The 20,108-nt window shown below is 42.3% G+C and overlaps 2 protein-coding genes across 6 annotated transcripts in view; one reads left to right on the top strand and one right to left on the bottom strand.

Annotated features, from left to right (window-relative positions):
* Positions 1 to 3,291: 3,291 nt before the first annotated feature.
* LOC128303493 (voltage-dependent calcium channel subunit alpha-2/delta-3) lies at positions 3,292 to 11,494 on the bottom strand. Its single transcript, XM_053040466.1, has 14 exons — positions 11,376 to 11,494; positions 8,265 to 8,346; positions 7,982 to 8,188; positions 7,373 to 7,906; positions 7,181 to 7,306; positions 6,765 to 7,118; positions 6,030 to 6,685; positions 5,818 to 5,963; positions 5,232 to 5,734; positions 4,902 to 5,144; positions 4,721 to 4,832; positions 4,443 to 4,656; positions 4,153 to 4,366; positions 3,292 to 4,073 (listed from the first exon to the last, which is right to left on the bottom strand). The coding sequence occupies exons 1-14, from the start codon at positions 11,492 to 11,494 to the stop codon at positions 3,948 to 3,950; spliced, it is 3,636 nt and encodes a 1,211-aa protein (XP_052896426.1). The 3' UTR covers positions 3,292 to 3,947.
* A 5,147-nt stretch (positions 11,495 to 16,641) lies between these two features.
* The window catches only part of LOC128300434 (protein rolling stone), a 49,513-nt gene continuing 46,046 nt past the window's right edge, over positions 16,642 to 20,108 (top strand). For 2 of the 5 annotated variants that reach the window (XM_053036481.1, XM_053036482.1), the window contains exons 1-2: positions 16,642 to 16,836; positions 19,849 to 19,903. The gene's annotated coding sequence lies outside the window, so the exon portion shown is untranslated. Of the gene's footprint in view, positions 16,878 to 17,099; positions 17,109 to 17,422; positions 17,509 to 19,848; positions 19,904 to 20,108 lie in introns of those variants that run through there. The other 3 variants (XM_053036483.1, XM_053036484.1, XM_053036485.1) reach the window with 3 other exon arrangements.

The raw sequence follows: 20,108 nt of genomic DNA, 5'->3' as shown, positions 1-20,108 counted from the left end.
ACGAATAAAACTAACTAGCGTTAGAATGATGTAAAATGGGGGTTGAAACAGTATTTTCCTCGTAGTAGAATATCCGAATGTTCGATTATATTGAAGTTTTATTAAGATGTGTGTGATTTGTAAGGAATAAAACCTTTTAAACAAATAACTAATTGGCGACGAGGATGTCTGAAACGCCTAACATACATTCACAACCCGAACATGTTGCAAGAGAAGAAACTGCCATACCAGCGGCAGTAACGACATCGAGAGGACGACCCATACGGCTACCACCGCGTTTCGAACACTACATTATGTTTTCAAGGGTGAGATATCATAGCAGCACTGCAAAAGTACATACGTAAAAGTGGAGCGATATCATCACTGACTTCTATTCTAACCGACGATATATAAGGAATAACACCTTTTAAATATGTAACAGTTATCCTTTCGTTTATCCTTTCCTATTATTAACTCATTAAACTGTTTTTATTCAAGGTTTATGAAATTCTTCATAAACTAGACTTTCATCACGTGCTCGTTCATAGATCGACTACTGGTGCGCTTGCCACTTAGCTGACAGCGCCATCTTTGATGATGATGAGGATAGTGGAATTAAAATATGAATTATGCAACACAATAAATGAGTTTAAATGACAGGATTCCTTACTTCAGGATCAGTGACAATCTGATCGTCCACTCCACTCCACTGTTTTTAAATTATTTCTACGATAGCTGCTTCGTCCTTCTCAGTCCCACTCCGAGATAAGCGGTGAGACATCATGATTATTATGAAAATTGACTCCAATTAAATCACATCCTCAGCGAATACAAAGACTAAGATTACTTTACAGAAGATGATTCTCGCGCTGTCGTCCACAGCATTACGGATCTGGAGTAATATGTTGACCAGGGGAGAGGTTGCTAGTTGAGAGAACTCATTGGTGACAACTTAAACAGGATGTTCTAAAAGATAAGCGTACAGCAAAGTATTACACCATTTATCAAAGGGCGTCGCACATCAAATTACAACACGGTTGAAAAGCTGTGGAAAATTAACTACTGTTGACCGATCCTGTTCAAACTTAAAGGCATTAAAATAAAACCCTTGTGGCGACCAGAGCGCTCTGGTTAGCTAGGACACGAAACGCGCTACCTAGGGAGATTAGGGTGTACTAACAAGATGCTAGTTGGGAAGATTATCAAGTCAAGACGAGAAAACTACTACAACACAACTATTTCGTGGGAAAAAGGACACACATACCGACACATTCGAGGTGAATATAGAAATAGTAGCATGTCCATACCAAAATCAGTTATAGTTCTGCACTCCGACGAGGAGTTCCCGTCCAATCGTCGATCTAAGTTCAGTGTGATAACGTTGGCGTAAAACGTGTGCATTGTACCCAGCAACCAGGAAGGGTCAATAAAAGTAGGATCGAACTTCGGTCCGGATACCTAAACTCTTAAGCAAGCTTTTGGCAAATTTATGCCATGCAGCTTCAATACCACAACCACAACGTTTAACATCACTCATTAGTGTTTCTACAACACCCGGCTGCATTTTTTTGTTCTTAAACTCACTTTTTCTTCATCTCCGCTAAGGAAATCGTAGAGGGGCCTGGTGTTGTTTCTGTGGAACAAACAGCCACCTGGCAAACTTTGTACGGGTTTGATACCTTAATTCCTTCTCACATCAAATATATGCTTGGCGATGAAGAACAGTATCTCCGGATCCATGATGAGACACTTAGTCCGTGTGGTGATTTTCCATGTGTTTGTTTAAACTCTTTTGGCGACGTTATTTTTAAGGTAACGCAAGTGTATTTTTAAATTTTTCGATAAACTTCTTTAACGGCACAACAACAACCTCAAGAAGGCCTGAGGCGACCGCCTACTCCGCCTATCGTTTGATCCTCCGCTGGGAGAATGTGATCCAAGTAGTGACGTTATGGTTATGGTTATGGTTATCTCCTTAGCGCATACAAACCTTTATATATAGAATAGCATAACGGCCCGGTAACAGGGCTACGCAACAGAGCTCTGAGGTGTACGCAAGACTTCTTTCTTTCCGAGACTTTGCTTCAAATCATGTTTGAAGTACACCTCCCTAACACCGATAATGCCGTAGCAAAATTATAGGCCACCCCTTTAAAAATTCAGCCCTGGGCCACAAGGGGATTGATCCTCCACTGTCCAGAAGAATGGGAAACAAATCTACCAGTATATTGTGATATACGCTCTCTAATAATTAACAGCACCACAACTTACAGGAAACTTAACAAAGAATTTATTCTCACAGTTTGCTGACACAAAACAGAAAATTAACAAACGCTACGACGTGGAACAACTTCACCGTACACGTGTACCACACGGAGAGCATAAATAAAGCCTTCCATTATTTCCGTTTTAATTATCACTAAAACACGCTCCACCAACTTCTTCAATGGTTAGGCAATTTACATAGTACGATATCGATACCATCGTGGTACACAGATTGGACTAACTTTTTTTTTCTCTATTACACAAACATTTCAACTTGCCAATGTTACCGATCGCTGCTCCGTGCATGGTGGAGCATTATTGTTTCGTTTGCTATGTTTTTTTTATTTAAGTTTTACACTATCTACTATGTCTTGTTTCCTGCTTCCTGTGTAGTAAGGAAAGGAAAAATGTAGGACTCAATGCTCCACATACGTCACTAACGCTTCTAAACGCATTCGAAATTACTTTCCAATGGATTGTGCCTATTGTACAAAACAAAATTCTCACACATCAGTGATTTCATTTGAATGCTACCCTAACTTGTCTTGAAGCTTCCCTCTAGCCGGACAGTTTTTGTCTTCTGTGGTTTAATTTGTTGCTTAATTCAATAGTAACAGACGTTGGTTGGGGAATTCCTTTTGTATATTTGGTTTACTTTTGCTTTCATCCGATAATCGAGATTGTTTCCTATGCTATTGTAGGGGCGGACGAATGCATTTCAGATACCAACATAAACTTACACCGTACTTTGGCATTTGGCAGGGAGAGAACACATAACGTGTTTTATACGGATTGTACTCGGGAATTGTGGATTGTTTTTTGCTCTCTTGCGCGATTGTACGGTTGATTGACTAGAGGTTTTCGGGATGATTGTGAGCCGTCCATCAGCAAGTTACTAAACTAAACTGAAAACATATGCTTGGCTATATCTACCCACTGTTCTTCCAAGATGTCTAGAGTGATTCAAACAAAAAAAAATATAGGCACCTCCACCGAAAGCTTACTGCATTCACACGTCTAATAACTGTCCCTGGTTTTAAGTTTCCCATATAAATCTCTCCACAAACGTATCGTTGGATGGATGCAAAAAGGTGGATGGCGTTACGGTGTGTACAGTAAAAACCGACTGTACAATAAGAAAGTGTACGGGAGGCAAGAGGCCCCATGCCGGTAATATAGTGGCCAATACCCGGGTATAGTGCACGCACAAAGTCTTTGGAAAGTGTGGTTGTATGTGTGTGTGTATGTGTGTGGTCCATAATCGTCCAGTGCCAAGATTACGTTGTAAGTCTCACAGGTTAACATGTGCTGTTCCCCTTTTACTCTTTTTTCCACTTTTAACTTTGTTCGTTTCTTTTTTACTCCAAAAAGTGTCTCCAATTAGCTTCTTCCAAATAGAGTGTGCGTTATCATGTGCGTGTGATTAAGCATAACTGCTTGTTTTCTGACTTCCTCTGTTTAGTTTGTGTGTTTTTTTTGTTTTTTTTTTAATATTCATGTGTTACAATTGTGTGTATGTATTTTAAACAGTTTTAAAAACAAATCACAAACATCACGCGAGGTGCACACACTCTTATTCAAAGTCTTGTATAGTGGTGTAACCAGGAAAGGGTAAGTCTAGACTAGACTACGTCGGATGGCTACCCTTTGCCACGCGCACACTGTTGATACAAAATTCGGTACTATTATGTCTACATTCGAATCTACATTAAAATTGGATTAGCGTTTTGGGCACATCGATATAACAACAGTGACACAATAGTCGATATCACTACAGTCAGTTGAATTGTTAGGCGGGATCCACTGCCACACTGGGCAACTAGCTCTTCCTGTGAAACGAAACCGAACCAGAGCGTCATTAGGGGAGATAGATTTCGTGCGGGGGATATACCATCGATCAATACTCACATCTGGATGCTCGGTATAACATTCCTCTAAACGTCGGCGGTGAAGGAAGTTAAGTTTGGTCTTTACACAGGGTAACGCTTCCGATTCGTTATGGGCAATCACTTCGGGTTGGGCGGACAGCACGACCCTATCCACCTTGTATTCGTTCTCCACGATGATCATCAGCAAATTGGACCGGGGAATACGTTTCGCAAAGTAAGGTTGATAGAGAGGCCTACATTAGAAGGATAACACAAAATGGTACGTCAGTAATCCGATTGCAAGGAACTCATCGAACGTTTGCTGCTTACTCCTCCAATGGTAGCGGCGGTGGTTCGTAGAAGAAACCAGCTCCATTGATGAACTTGTCCTGCTGCATCACGTACAGGTTAGATTTCTTATCACACGGTTCGTATACGATCTCCTTCTTAATTTCTTTCGGCCGGTTAAAGTACTCCTCCTCCTCGTCGACGTGTATCTTTTTCGGTTTCGATGGGCGCGTATCATCGTAGTCGTCGTACTCGTCTAAAAATATGGACATATTGCTGTTAAGTTAGAAATGTCCATCATCATGGAACACTATACGTACGTCCAAAGTAGTCGGGACTGGGGATTCCGTGCACCCAAAAGTCGAACCGGGACAGCATGATTGCAATCTCCGCAATGAACCACTTCAGACCTAGCATCAGGACTCGCATCGGCTACAAAAAAGAGGTCCATAAAATTGGTAAATAAAGGACTAAAATCATTGCAAATCCAATATAACTCACATGCATTAACGCTATGGCGTCATTTTCCACTACACGCTCGTATTCGCACAGGCCCTGAAGATCGAACACGGTGATCATGGAAAAGATTTCCTTATCAACCATCGACTGCATGATGGCACCCTCGATTTCACCAAAGAATCGGCCAGTATGGTTGGACGTTTCCGACAACACCACGTACCCATTGTGATCGATAACGTAGCAGTCCCGAGATTCTGATGCACACGTCTCTATACAATCATCACACTGAAAAGCGGAAAGACAACCGTATAATGTAAACAAACCTAAAATGGCTTCCGATTGACAGCAATCGGTAACGCTTCCGATACACACCGTCTTTTTCGAGGTGATCTCCATAAATCGATCGTACATCAGTGAGTGCGTAAATTGGAAACCGGTCACACAGCCGGGCGCTTCCAGGCCACCGTCGCGCGGGAAGATTGCCATCGTGGCCGTCACCTTCAGCTCACCATCTTCCGGTGGGTCCGATTCGTGCGGTACCGAGTACACGAAACTCTTCGGATCGATCTTGTGCTGCAGGATCGCACTGCGGTACCACGTTTCATCGATCGCTTTCTTGTGATAGTCACCAAACTCGCTGTCCGTGTCCACTTCAACCTCACCGAATATGAACTGCCACCGGGTAAGTCCGCTCATCGTGGCCACAAACCGTAACGTCGCGTTATACATCTCGATGATCTTTCGCTCGTTTTCACTCTCAAACTCCCAGTTGCGGTAGCTGTTGTTCGTGACCTTCGCGTCGAAGATCAGCAGTTCCACCAGCTCCTTGTTGCAGTAATACGCATCATCGTCCAACGTTTTACGGCCACAGTTCGCTGTTAGAAAGCGAGATAGAGAGAGGTAGGTGATATTTATCAGTAGCTGAATGCAAAATATTGCAAAATAGGCAATTACGTACGGCCTTCGGAATCTTTCGGGTCTTCGGGTTCGTACTGGTGGGACCACTTCCACGTTGGTTCGTAGAGTCGGTTCAGAAAATGACGCAACTCATCCTCGGGCGTTTTAAATTCGTGACCTTCCAGATAGTGGTACTTGCAGTAGACCCTGCAAGAAAACGAAACCCCATCACCTGGTGTCCTTCTGTTTTAGTACAACGATTCACATGCTTACCAGTCCGGGTGTACTTTCCAGTTATCACCCATGAAGAAATCGGAGATGTTCAATCCCATATGCTGGTTGCGCTTGATCTCGTCACCCACCTTGATCCAGGTGCTACCGTAATCGTGTGGCAGCACAAGCCCAAGCGAGAATGGCGTGTTCTCTAGCGGTGCATAGTAGTAATCCTGATACTCGAGCGAAACTCGACGCATCTTATCGTAATGAAACCGTACCGGTAGCTTCAACATTTTGCCAAACCGTGAATCGACGAGATGGTGACGCAACTCCAATATGAACGGACTCATCTCCCGCCCGGTCATGTCCTCGACCTGGCGCGTGATGTTATCGTCGTAGATCTGCTCAATTTCCGTCAAATCGATACTGTTGTAGTTCTCCTTGAGTTTGCCATTCGATACGGGCCGAAGATCCGGATGCATCAGCACATAACCGTTGTTGCTGACGATGAACGAGTATCCGTTGACGCCGAGTTTGTACGGCAGAGTCAGCTCATCGAGATCCTCTACCGGGATGTCCGTGCCGGCAACTCCCAGCAGCCGTGCGGTTCGTGTTTCATTGTAGTGATTAGCTTTTCGATCGAATGCGGGTGCACCGACAGCTATCATCAGTCGCGGTGGATCATCATCGTCCGCTTCCGTAAGTAAATTTTCCTGTGACGGGCAATGAAATTGAAGAATACTTGTGTTTATTGGTGTCAATTTAGCGGAACTGTCCCTATTCCAAACTTACCGCCGTGTCGGTGAAGGCATGCGTCCATGTTGGCGGATGTTCCACACCCTGCAGTACCAACGGTGTCGCGATCACGGTAACGTACTTCAGCACCTCCTCTTGGACTTCGTCCAGCGATTGAATGTGTGAGTAGTAGCCCCGGTTCAGGCAAGCCATCCATTGAATTTCACGAACCTTGGTAACTTCACGACCCAGCAGATAGGTGAACACACGCACCGGGATTTTCGTACCATTCTCAAACCAATTGTACGCCTCAAACACCTCCGTAATGTTGCTGGGAACACCGTCGGTTATAAGCATGATTGCTTGATTACAACCACTTACCGATTCGTTACACCGACGTATCTCGCGATACTGCAAAGAAAGATGTGCATTGAAATAGCCAGGACATCCTGCAGGTAGAGCAAGGTACTTACCTTCTGCAAAAGCTCAAATGCGGCTACAAAAGCCTTCTTCACATTAGCATACCCTTCCGGTAGAAGCTCTCGTACGTATTCGTTAAAGAAACGCATATTTTCCGGAGTTGCCTGTACTAGCATGTCCTGGGGATGGAAGGTTACGATACAAATAACTTCCCGTGTTTGTTTGACAAACTCTCCAGCTCTTACCTTAAAGCAAGGTACCAACGGTTCCACATCGTTCGAGTATTTGTAAATGTTTATAAAATCGTTGTTCGAAAACGTATCGAGAATGCTTTTCACCGTCAACTGTGCGATATAGTTCCGGTAGCCCGTCATCGAACCGGAATTATCTAGCAAGATCACGATATCCTTCGAACAGGTGGCCGTTTCGATGTACCAGGAGCGCTTGCGGCAATCGAACGTGTCCACATGTTCACGGTTCCATTCGAGTGCCGGATAGTGTCGCAGCATCCCTGTGTAGGAACCGAAGTACTGCCAGGACAGTGCCGGATCGGAGTTGTAGTTCTGTAGAAACACATCGTCTAACGATTCGGACCACTGCAGCGCTTCCAGCACCCACGGGTAACGGTCGTACACGTTCTGCGGCACATGGACCGAACTGTACGACGTGTTGACCGATATGTTGAAGAAGTGCGTGTCCGGATTGAGCGACATGTTCCGATACATCCATGCATTTTCTTGCAGCGTCTCCGGGAGTTCCGGTTCGGGACGTCCATCAATCTGCAGGCATTTGGTAAAGCAATATAATCAATTCTAACCTCAAAGCAATTTCGAAACGCAATTCCCAATACTTACATTCGAGTATTTGCTGGAATAGTAGGAAAAGTTGTCCGCTAGTGTTTCATTGTACTCGAACTGCTCGGACAATTCCTCAGCCAGGTTGATAATGCACTTAATGGCGTCCATCTTGCGGATGAACATGCGGCCAACGTTTTCTACAATCGATTGAATCAACACCGTACCGTTCTTGTGCTCCACACGGGCATTGTAGGTTTTGTATTTCTAAAATTAAAATCACAACCCACCGTACTCTTCAAAGAACCTGTTGTTAACCGTACCGTAGCAGCCTACAACTTACCGCCGTAATTTCCATCGCCTTCGTCATCCTTTGGGCCAGATCCCAGAGCTCCTCACCGAAGTTATCGGCCCATTTTGCCATGCTGCACAAGATGCCATGGGATATGAAACGAGATGAACAAGAGCACAAGTAATCAGTGCCGGTGTGTACGGGGCCGATGTTGGGAACGTGCGGCGTATGTTAATAGGTCAGCTTTCGATGATGATAAATGATGATGTTGATAAAAATGGAACAGTAGCAAGATGTCGGCAGAAGCACAATGGCATCTGTGTTGTTGAATAATTGTACGTTGCATAATGGGAGTAATTCCATAATGGGAGTGTGGGAATATTGGCATTAAGGGAGGATATACAGTTCACAAACAGTCAAAAGGAAAAGAAAAATAATATTGCTTTTTCTAAAGCTTTTAAATTTCAGGAATATGCGATAAACATTTCCCACAAATTGCGCAGTTCTACTCGAAGAAGTTAATGCTTCGCCGTACAATTCTCAATATTCAAAGGCGTTTTTGTAAATTGGTTTCTCTTTGTTTTATCGGTAAAATATTGACAACTTTTTAGCCGAAAATCGTTTTATCAACATTAAACATCTACCGTTTACGAATTCGAATTACGGACAGCTTCAAATTCTGGATTTTCTTCACGTTTTAAGAAGAATATGTCCATACCCAGCCTATAACCACATCGCTTATTAATTTTAAATTGTTGCCATCATATACTGGAATCAATATATAAATTAATTCGCACCCGTTAGACCCAAATTTCGCAATAAATAAATATTTTTCATCTGTCGCCACCGCCCTGGTCGTTCACTGTGGTGGTGCAACGGTGGCTTTCGTTGCAGTTTTGCTTCAAATGATGAATGTAAATTCATAATTAATGTCATTTATTCTGGCCTAGATGCATCGGAGTACATCGGAACCAATCTTGAGATAATTATCAGCGGAAAAAACTGTATTGGTTTATTATTTTACACTCTGCATTACAAAAAAAGAAACTTCTATATATTTGTCCACAATTTCAATTACTATATTTTATCTTGTTTTATATTCCGGACATTCCGGAATTGGAGCAAATCGTAATTGCATACAGTCTCATATAGGAAAACCACAACAAAACGCGTAGGAATGTCTCGTCGAAGGGTTTTGCTTTATTTGCAAGATTGAACTACTTTCAAGAAGTAAGAATGTGACCAAAATCGCGGACCGGCATGTCTCGGTAGGTCTATTTGGATGGTGAGAAGCTAAAAGCTGAATAGTTATTCTTTAAGCATAGAAAACGTGTAATTTGAGTTTGAGATGAAGTTTTGATGCTGTGTGGAATTTGTATCAAAACGTCCGTAATATGAAATACTGCTTCAAAGTGTCCGTAGTTCGAATAAAAATAACGTTTCATGATTTCATGATTCTTTCAAATTTTTTGAGATAATTTCTTAGAAATACTCATTTTTCTCTCACATTGCTATGTAATACTGAGATGTGCTAAGGTGTGATTAATTTATTTTGTATGTACTACAAAAGAATATGTACAAAAGATGCCTCAAATATCCGCAAATTCGATCGAAAACTATGTTTGACTTAAATTACTTTTTAAATTTTTTGGTTTCCAAAAGGTTTTGACGAAACACCAGTCGGTACCGCAAACTCGGAGTTCTCTGTATTCCAAATGTCAATTTTAGAGTTAAAAATACTACGTTACCGTGGTTGTGTTCAACACTACTTATTAAATGTGTGAGATAGTTGTTTTGTTGAAAACAAATCTTCAAAAATTTAATTATTTTCGAACTTCTGAGCATATATCTCCCTGAGTAATATGTTTTTTTTCAGTTAATTTTTATCTACCAAACCTCATATATTATCTACTCAGGTATTTTTTTGTTTCGTTAGAACGGCCCGGCCGTATCGACATCTACCCAGGTATGTGGTTATAAAAATACAGGAATTGATTCAATTCAATATTCGATTCGATATATAGAAGTACATCGAATATTGAATTAAAAGCATGTTTTACAAAATTGCAAAATTATGGGTTTTTGCTTACATGATGGAAAATATATATTTTTTAGGCATTCCTGAAGTTCCTCTATTCTATCGAAAGTTATTAAAAATTAAAAGTGCAATACGGGGTAGGGTCAAAGTGCAGGGTAGGTGGTCATTGAAATGAAGGTTAAAGTGTTATAAAGCCTTGTCTAGCTTATTCCTAAAAAAAAACGATAGAATCAACATTTATTCATTTGTATTAATATTTGCGGCATATTCATTTAAAAACTTGTGAAAAACAATCCTTAAACAGATAAATTTTGTAAAAATTCTAGCATTGCTTATTTTTTCAATTTGCTAATGACTATGCAATCAATAATGAATGCAAATCGTCTCCATTCGATCAACACCTATTTGCAGTATGTTATAAGAAACACATAAAAAATTCCACAAAAAATGATGCGCACGCCCGGATAACACGTGTCACTAAGCGGGGAAACGAGTTGAGCGAATGGATCAAACCGGCAACGGAGAGATAGGGGGTCTGTTGACAAACAAAGATACGGCCTTCCTTTGCCGGTTACTTGAGTGAACAGCCGCACGCGCTTTTCGCGCTGTGAGACGCGCACTTTTCCGCGCGGTCCAACACAAAACAAACAAGAGCACGTGCTTGCCGAAATGCCGAAACATTGCGAAAGAGCGAGACGGCCGGCAGAACGAGAGCGCGAATACGAACGAGCGGAGAGGTGAAGCTGAAAATAGCATCCGTGTCGTCGGTCGGTTTTCGTTAAGTTTTTCCACCACAACTACACGCACCATTCCCCTCGCCCCTTGGCCTTCTCTGCATTCTCACCGCCCTCAGTTTTTCAACCACCCCCTCCACACTGGTGCGCCAGGCAGCTGAGAATCCACAGGCTGCTTCGGTTTTCATTGTGACAGCGAGGGAATATTTTCATCCCAGCCAGCACACCCCACATATCACGAAACGAACTGTCAACACGGAAAATCACAATGCTGGGGGGATGAGCAATGCACTGTCAAAATTGGGTGAAAATTTGTTAATTTTCCATCGAATTTGCATGCAATTTGATGCGTAGCACTTGTTTTACCCTTACTTCGGCACAATTACTTACATTTCCGTCGCGGCCGAAGCGCCGACGGGTTGGGCGGGTAATTTTATCCATAAAAGGAAAATGATGCTGCCGAGCAGAAACTTCCTGCTGGGCAGACCAGCCACGATGGGAAGTCTCATCCTCGCGCACTAAATTTGCCTTCCGCACAGCCTGCTACCACCTATGATCGACACTATTGCTGCTATCACTACGTTTTCCACAACACTTTTCACCACAGTACACACACACGCACGCACGCATGCACGCGGAAAACCCCCAACAACTAGCTCTACCGAAGCACTAGGCAAGGCAAAAATAGTGCTAGCTAGCTACACCTCATCACGAACGACGACACCGTGACGGATCCCTGATGGTGGTCAGACCGGAAAATGAGCTCGCTGGACGGTGATCACACGCTACGACACACCACACCAGCCGCGAAACATGCGCGAAAGCAAATAAAAAAAGTCGAATTTTCACAAGCGAACAATGAGTTTTCCCAGCGCGAGCCCCACACTCACACTGCCCGAGCACGAGCACGTTCTTCTAATGACTGTGACTCGTTCTGCTGCTTACTGCACGGCGTTATGGGGCGAAGAAAAGTTAACGAAGAATTTTCCCCCGCCCCGCCCATGCATGTGTGTGTGTATGTGCGCGCGGGGAGTATTGTAACTGTCAAACCGAGATGCAACTCGGTGAAAGGTGGTTTGTTTGTTTGCTCCGGAAAACCCGGCGCATGGCATTTACTGCGATCCGGTTCAAAGTGTCAGTTCGATGTTTTTGGATTTGTGGTCGGAATGAAATTATAATTTTTGTTCGAGAATAATTTTGAAAAAAAATCTTTTGGGAAAACAACCGGGTTATTTTAAGGGGTTTTTAAATGCATAGATCAACGATTTTCGATCTATTCCTCATCCAGAGCTGGCTAATGTAGTTAATATGTCTCCCAATATATCTGTGGTCGAAAGCTCACTCTTTCTTTATTTGCTGGTACAAACTAAATCCTAGTTTCATAGAGCCAACTAGTGTGTCATAAGTCCAACTTGCAAGCTATAGGTCTGTAGACCTATCATCTCTCATAATCTTTTCTTAAATAATATTTTAAAGGCCACTGGGACAAGATCTCATATGGTTCCAAGTTTCAAGACATCCAGCTCAGGACAAATGCCCTAGTTTTGGACTATACGAGTGGAGGACGCCACCGAGCTGCTCCGTTGAATCAGATTAGATTCTAATTGATGCACATTGAAGATGAAAGTATCAATCTCTTTAGTCATATTTTTCTTTGCAAGATCTTAGGAGATCTTTACGAACTCTTTAGTTAGAATTGATAGAACTCTTTTCTTCGAATAAGGAATAATTTTTTGTCACTTTTCTTAGACAGTAGTTGGCAAACTACGGCTCGCTATCTGCATGTGACTCTTTATCCCGTTTAATGTGATTTTAACGTAAATGATCCATCAAATGCTAAGTTTGCTGCAGTATTACTGCTTGCAAATTGTAACTGCTTTGAACCTTATTGTTTATTTAAGAGGTAATACGAAAAATTCTAGTCATTGTTGATTTACTGAGCATTTTCGATTGTGATGAACAATATGTTTTACCACATGGTTTACTGAATACCAACATTCATATTTTATATCTGCATTGTATCATCCATGTGTATTTTTATATTTGGCTTCCAGAAGTTTTCTGATCACAATGGCTAGTTGTGAAAAGTTTTTTCTGTACAACGGCCTATGTTTTTCTATGGTTTCTTCTTTATTAGCACAACAACCATAAAAGTTCTAGGCCTGCCGTTTCTAACACTCCACCGAAATTTCCGAAATATTTGAAATTACATGTCAACTTCTAAAATCTTCTTTTGCGATAGATCTATATAAAATTCATCTGAATTAATAATTTGTGGCATCTTTGAATAAAATGTAGTTTGGATATGCATGAAATTGAATGAATGAATCAGTGTTTCCGCGATACACTTCACCAGTCTTCCCTCATAGACATAAAGAACCTGAATATATAGACCTCTGGCGAACTTTGAGCATTAGCAAAATTAGTTCCATTTGACTTTTCATCAACTGCTCTATTCTCGGAATTCTGATTCCCGGATCTCTGTCCAGGAAGGTTGGCACTTTCTGTCGATAATAATTTAAATCAGCAATCTACCGCACATTACCGCACGTCATCTTTGGAGAACCGCAGCTACTGGCACGCAGTTACTGACTCCCGGCCTGGCATGAAACAGGCTGGCCCGAACACTATTAAGCCGCTAGTATGTATGTCAACGAAGGAAATAGAGTTTGGCACAATTGATTATGTGCGATAAATTTGAAACTACAATAAAAATCATTTCCATTTTTTTCTTTCCTAAACGGCGCCGTGAATTGATTACTCGAACCTAGTAGGCCAGTAACAGAGAACCTTGGAGGTCATCATCGGTGTATGAGTTTGCAGGTTTTCTTTCCTTCCTTTCACCATTTGATCCATAAAGCCGCTAGAATCTATTAACCGTAAAGGTCTGCTGTACAAATTTGCAAAGCAATAGTAAATAGGGAAAATAATCGAAAGAGCGCTCGTGTTTCGGAGATGGCAAGAGCGAGAGAACTTTAACGATTCTAGACGGGGAGCCATTTTTGCTCAGCATCCGTGCTAGATTTCGGGGAGACCCGATTGCCGACTGGTTGTCTCCGGCCAACTGCTCCGATTGGCCATGCGACCGGAACGTATCTCTTGGAGCGGGTTTGTCACTGTGTGTGTGACCTTCACAAATTAGTTGTCAAAACAGAAACCATGTGACTCATTGTGGGCTTGCCGAAGCAGGTCCTTGCTGTCAGCTGGTCTGGGTTCGGTCTAGGCTGGTGGAATCCTGTTTTTTATACGTTCGTTCCCCACACATCCGGCGATGAAAGCTGGCTATTTTTCAATTTCAGTAGAATTTGCAAAGGAATTCAAACGAATTATGATTACTGCCTCACAAAGGAGTTTTGAAAGTAAAACCTTGAAATAATGTTATTTAATTATGATATTTGTTACAGCATGTTTACAGTTTAACCATGTCGCAGCATATTATTTAGAAGCTGTTTCGAATTAGATAAATTTTATAAAAAAAAAAAACGATTAGCATCAAGAATGCTTCAATTGTAATACCGCTGCTTGTCCAACGCTCACGAGAAACCGCACCAACAATTTCAACATATTATTCTTTTCGTCTTTTCATTATTGAAAGGGCCCCAAAATTCTTTTATTTATTTGTGCTTGCTCTTCACATTCACATCGTGCAAAAGAGACATCCTGTCGGGTGTGTGTGTGTGAGGTTTTTTTTTATTTCCTACCACAATGAAGTTGCATCTCTTCTCTCGAATACCGGAACTGGAGCCTGCATCCATCTGCTGAGAGCTTAGCCGTTGCGGATTCAATCGACCTGGCATAAGAGCAGTCGCGCTGCAGAGAACCTGCCCACCACTCAACTCAGCGTTCACCCTCATCCCGTTTGCAAGGCGTCAGTTTTTGAGGTTTCCTCCCCTGTAAGGGCGAGCCTACAGAAATGAGCAGCCAAACCAAGAGTTCTCTGGAACCGGATGCTCCCGGTGTGGTAGAGTGTTGTCATTCACCCGAGAGCAGCTCATTGTACATTAGCTCGGCTGAGATAATAGAAGCATGTTTCCGAGGGTGTCTTTCGTACTGCAGAATGAAATTGGTGCAACTGTTGGGCTGATTGTAGATAATACATACAAAGCGTACACGCACAAAAACTCGAATGGTCTAATTTGATGGAGCTTTCATCTACACAAATATTATCCTAAACAAAGATAATACTGTGACCTTTTCAATGTCGCGACATCACACCACATCTCGTTGGGCGAATGGCATAAAACCTTAAGCGAATGTTTGTTAACCCATCTCGAAGATCGATAAACGATCGATCACGAAACGTACAGTTGCGAAACTCGTTGCGACTCCGGAGAGTATGCTGCGTGTACGTGTCTGTTGCTGATGGATTGTGTCGGAACTAGTTCCTCGCGGTCAAGTGGTCCGGTTGCGGTCTCAATTACTACCGTACCTCTGCCCAGCGAACCCGAAAGTAGATCCAATCGGTATGAGATGGTGTAATTACCTGCTTCCAGTTTCGGCTGGTTAAGCTCCAGCGATGGTCAGCGATGTCAAACTTGCTGGAGGAGTTGTGTTGTCTAATGATGTATTGGGGGATTTTTTTTATTGAAAAATTATTGATTATCAAGGTAAAAGTAAATAATGGTATTGTTATTTAGCTAGCAATTAATATTTATATTTTTTGACCAATTATTTTTTTCAGATTATTTTAATTCTTTTGAGAGTATTTAGTGAGTCATAGCTCATAAACGTATGCAAAGACCAATTTTATTATCAGTTTCATATTTTTTAATGTTTTAGAAGACATTGCTAAATAGACTACTCCTAGTAGCACGTAATAACTAGTTTTGTGATCTGTTTCACAATTTTTAAAGTTTTAGGTAACCTGATTCACAGCTCCGAAAATTATGCAACGACTCTGTGTGTTCAATTTCATACTTTTCAATGTTTAAGCAGACATTTTGCTAACTTATTATTTCGAATTACTGACTTAATACATTCAGGCTTTAGTGCGTTAGGGAATTTTAAATCCTGTTGCATACATTTAGGCAGAAGCAGTCGTGACACAATATGTTTAATAATGTGCTTTATAGCGTTTTATTAAAATTTTGCTTATGTCATGCCGTGTCATGCTTTCAGTCTTGGTTGTATTGAAAATGTCGGAAAGTTAACAATCGATTCATATGTTACCTAATGGAGATCAGCTTAGTATATTGCACTTTTACCGCAAAAAAAAATATCGTAAGTAAATACATTCGACATCCCTGCTTTGGGCGCCCGAGAAACCCTAAACACCGAAAAGAAAGCTTTTCTGACGTGCGTGCGTGAGGGTGTATGCCTACATGCGGACGAAACATTAGAAACGGTGCTACTACGGTACGAACGAACGGGACAGTGTACCAAGAGAATACCAATGGGGAAAGAGCAAGAATATGCAGCTTCTGTATCAAAAACAATAGAGAGAGAGACTTTATGCGAGATGCGGAGAGCTAGAGCTTGTAGTCCGGATCCACACGGTAGCACTGTCGAAAAACCCCTGAGAGAGATGTTGTTCGGTCCCGGTGTTTCTACGGTACCGTCGATTGCGGAAGAGACCACACCGTCCCAGAATATTGTTAGCACTGCGTCTGCACGGATAGCCATCCGGTGTGTACGGTTGTTCCGCGTGGCTCGACCTGCCCTTGTGCCCAGCAGCAGTCTACACCTGCACACAGTTACACAAATCTCGAACCAACCCCACACCGTGTACATGAGTGGCCTGTGAGTGGGCAAGCAAGTGGTCACCGAAGAAGAAACTCCGAAGCCATTTGTCAGCCGTCCTGGAATCGATCTTCGGTTCCGAACGGTACAGTGGTGTGGTGTCCCGTATCAGGTGTGTATTTATTGGCCGGTCCGCGGTCCGTGCAAGCACAGGTGCGTTTGACAGTTGAAACCTTCTCCCCCAACGTGTCGTGTGTTTGGTTTGGTCCTCTCCCCTTCTCGTGAAACATTGTCCAGGGCTTTCGGGCTGGAAAATCGACAAGGATATTAATGCCGGCACGCGTGATTTGTACGCAGGGTTGTGTTTGTGTTTGCGGCGTGGTGTGATGTGGTTGTGCAAGTGAAAGAAATTGTTCGCCGGAGGTTTGCTGGGGCGCATATCAGGTGATTTTTCGCATCGTACGATGAAAAGTGTGACTTTCCGACCGTGCGGGGGGTGTCCGTTCCCACCTCTCGCATCGACCGGACGGCATGTTTGAGAGTTTAAGAGGCCACCTATCTAGCCGTAATTCAATAACAATAACCGTCCAAATTGAATTAAATCTCCACCGAGCTTGTGTAGCGAGCGTTTAGAGAGGGGGAAGGTGCAATAGTGTGAAGCTGAGCTGTCAGCCCTCTCAAACCAACGTTTGATCAAAAGGACAAACATCAAAGTGACCGGCGTACAAAACAATTCCTCACCCGTGTAGTAAATGCGTGTGTTTTGTACGTCCGTACCGTTTACGTTAGTGTCAAATCGAGAAAACCCTGTAAAAGGCCGCTTAAGAAGAGGTGTTTTTGCTGTGTATGTATTTGTTTAGTGTTCATAAGGAGAAAAAAGTGGGATAAAATTACAAAATATACTACTTATCGAACAGATTTCACATCCCATTGATTGTTGTAATCGCCCGTTTTAAATCAATTGGTTAAGCAACGCCTACTGCTACTACTACCAGCGCACGTGTAATATCCGCTTCAGTTCGGTTTGTTTGCTGTTACCTTCGATTAGTGTTGGAGCAATGTTTTACTTTTACCGTATTTTTTGTTATGTTTTGTTTTGATACAAACACCGGCAAACCATGTGCAGTATTGTGCAATCGAACCACCGAATCACCCCCCTCTGGTTGGTTCCAAATCGTACCACCTTACCCCATAATTAGTGTAGTTGAATTAATTGGCTTTAATTGAGTTCTACGTCATGGCACAGAGTTCCACGCTGGATCTGGGGCTATCGGTGAACCAACCGGTGGTAAAAAACTTTAATCGGTACAATATAGAACCCCAATACTGGGCCGCGAACCCCTCGTTCCACCGATTGTGCAATACCGATTGAATTTGATAGCACCGGAAAGGAAACCCGGAGATTGTAGGGGTGGCCGATAGAATAAAAAAAAAAGAATCGTGATAAATCGAGGCACTCCATTTCCGGGAGGAAATGGTTACAGGAACGATGAAAACGTTGGACAAAAGTGGAGAGTTGTGAAGAGAAAAACTCTCCAACCAAAAAAAAAACGGGGGGAAATTATTCTTAAGCACACCGATTACTAGGATTAGCCGTCCTTCGGTATTTTAAATTCAAAGTCCTTTTTTGTCTCTTATGACGTTCCCCGGTTTCCAGTTCGGTGAACCATTGTCTAAGTAATCGATCCATTATGGTCTGTTAAACCGTTTAAATAGATTTTTTTTGGTCCAAGTTGCGTTAAAAAAAAAGATGGTCAAGATGGGGTTTTCCACTATGCTGCGGCAGTAACATAATTAGCATTCCTTAATTATCCTTTAATGAATCGTCGCTTGATGCCATCGTGTGGGAGATTAATTATATGCTTTTAATTAAAATTTATCACCTTCAATGGTTAACGTTTGGTTTAGGTAGGGAATTGTGCAGCTTTCATGCTTTCTGTTTAATATTCCTTTTTTATTTTTGTTTATTCTATATTCAATATATTTACATATATTTTTGCGGAAATTTCTCGATTTATTTGGCAACGCAAAATATTTTGCCATAATATATTTTCTTTTCCTTATTTAAAGATACATTTAACAAAACCACCCACATCAACTCTCTACCTTAACTCTAAAGAATCTTGATTTCGTAGTTCGATCTCCATCTGACGAGCTCTTTGAATGATAAATCAAAAACATCTTTAGATTAATACACTCCAAACAGCAGTGCATCCTTGATGCATTCCCGGTGCTCGTGCACCCGGTTGCTAGTGAAATTCTTCATCTCCTTCCTGCAGCATCCTTCCGGCGTGTGCACATCCGGCATTGCCGTTTTGCTACTCGTGCGCTGGTATGCATTCGGCATTCGGGTATGATTTATTCCGCCCCTTGCAGATGAGTGATGATGATCAACGGCCCCCATATTCGTCTGTGCGAGCATATATCTCGAAGCATCGCGATAGATGTTTTCGAATGCTTCATCCCCTTCATTTCAACCCTCTATTTTCGTTTGCCCTCTTTCGAAGCGGATCTTCTATAGGTTCTTGAAATTTTAAACCATTTTTCCCTCCTCTCTCCACTGCCTAATGGATTGCGCATTCGTTCGATATCGCTCGCGCGTTCTGATGCCTCCAAGTATTTGCTGCTTTTCAGCGTGCTTCTCAGAATGCACGCGAGAGTGGCAAGCTTCGGCCACCCCGATACCGCCAGCGATGCTGATTCAGCTTCAGCCAGCCGTGTCGAACCTCGGGACCGTGTCAGCTGTTGTCGGTACCTCCGACCCTGGTGCATCTTTGTGGTACGTACCACCTGTGTGCACCTGGCCACTCGTTTGGCGCATTCGTTTCATTTCACCCCGACAGCCGAAACGAATCGGCGCTGGGGTACGATTGGTAGCTGAAGAAAGTGGTGGAGGCTTTATTCAGCGGAAGGTACGACTGATGCCACGAATCAGTTTTATGGAGGCTTGCAAGAGAGTGCTTCCCACGAAATTTCGGCGTTTCACGGTGCTGATTTACTTGCTCTTTTTGCATCTTTCGTTTCACCAGTTCGCTTTCAGTACCAAAGATTGGCCAACTGTGTTTGTGTTATTGCAGATTTTTTGTTTACTCTTATTTTCGCCCTTTCCATCTTCCAGCGTGCATCATTTTCTTTCTCTTTTATTTTGCTATTTATTGTTTTTTTTTTCTTTCTCTCTTCCTAGATTGCTTCAATCCACCGCGTAAAAGTTCCTTTAGTTTGGTTTATTTTGGCTGCGGGTATGTATTAATTATCTTTTTTTTTATTTCCTTCTTTTATGACCAATTTATTTCATTCACATGGCGCTCTTTATTTTTCGTCTTGCAACACATTGCTTTAATTAGTTTTTAAGTTTTTTTACCTTCTTCACATAGCTATTATTTCATTATTTCTTTTTCGTTAGTTTTGTCTGAGATACAACTTATTTTTCACTTTGGTGAAATA

Source organism: Anopheles moucheti, chromosome 3, assembly GCF_943734755.1.
Source record: "Anopheles moucheti chromosome 3, idAnoMoucSN_F20_07, whole genome shotgun sequence".
In the NCBI taxonomy this organism is placed as follows: Eukaryota; Metazoa; Arthropoda; class Insecta; order Diptera; family Culicidae; genus Anopheles; species Anopheles moucheti.
Note: the sequence above shows the minus strand (reverse complement) of the source record. Positions and strands in the feature narration are given on the sequence as shown.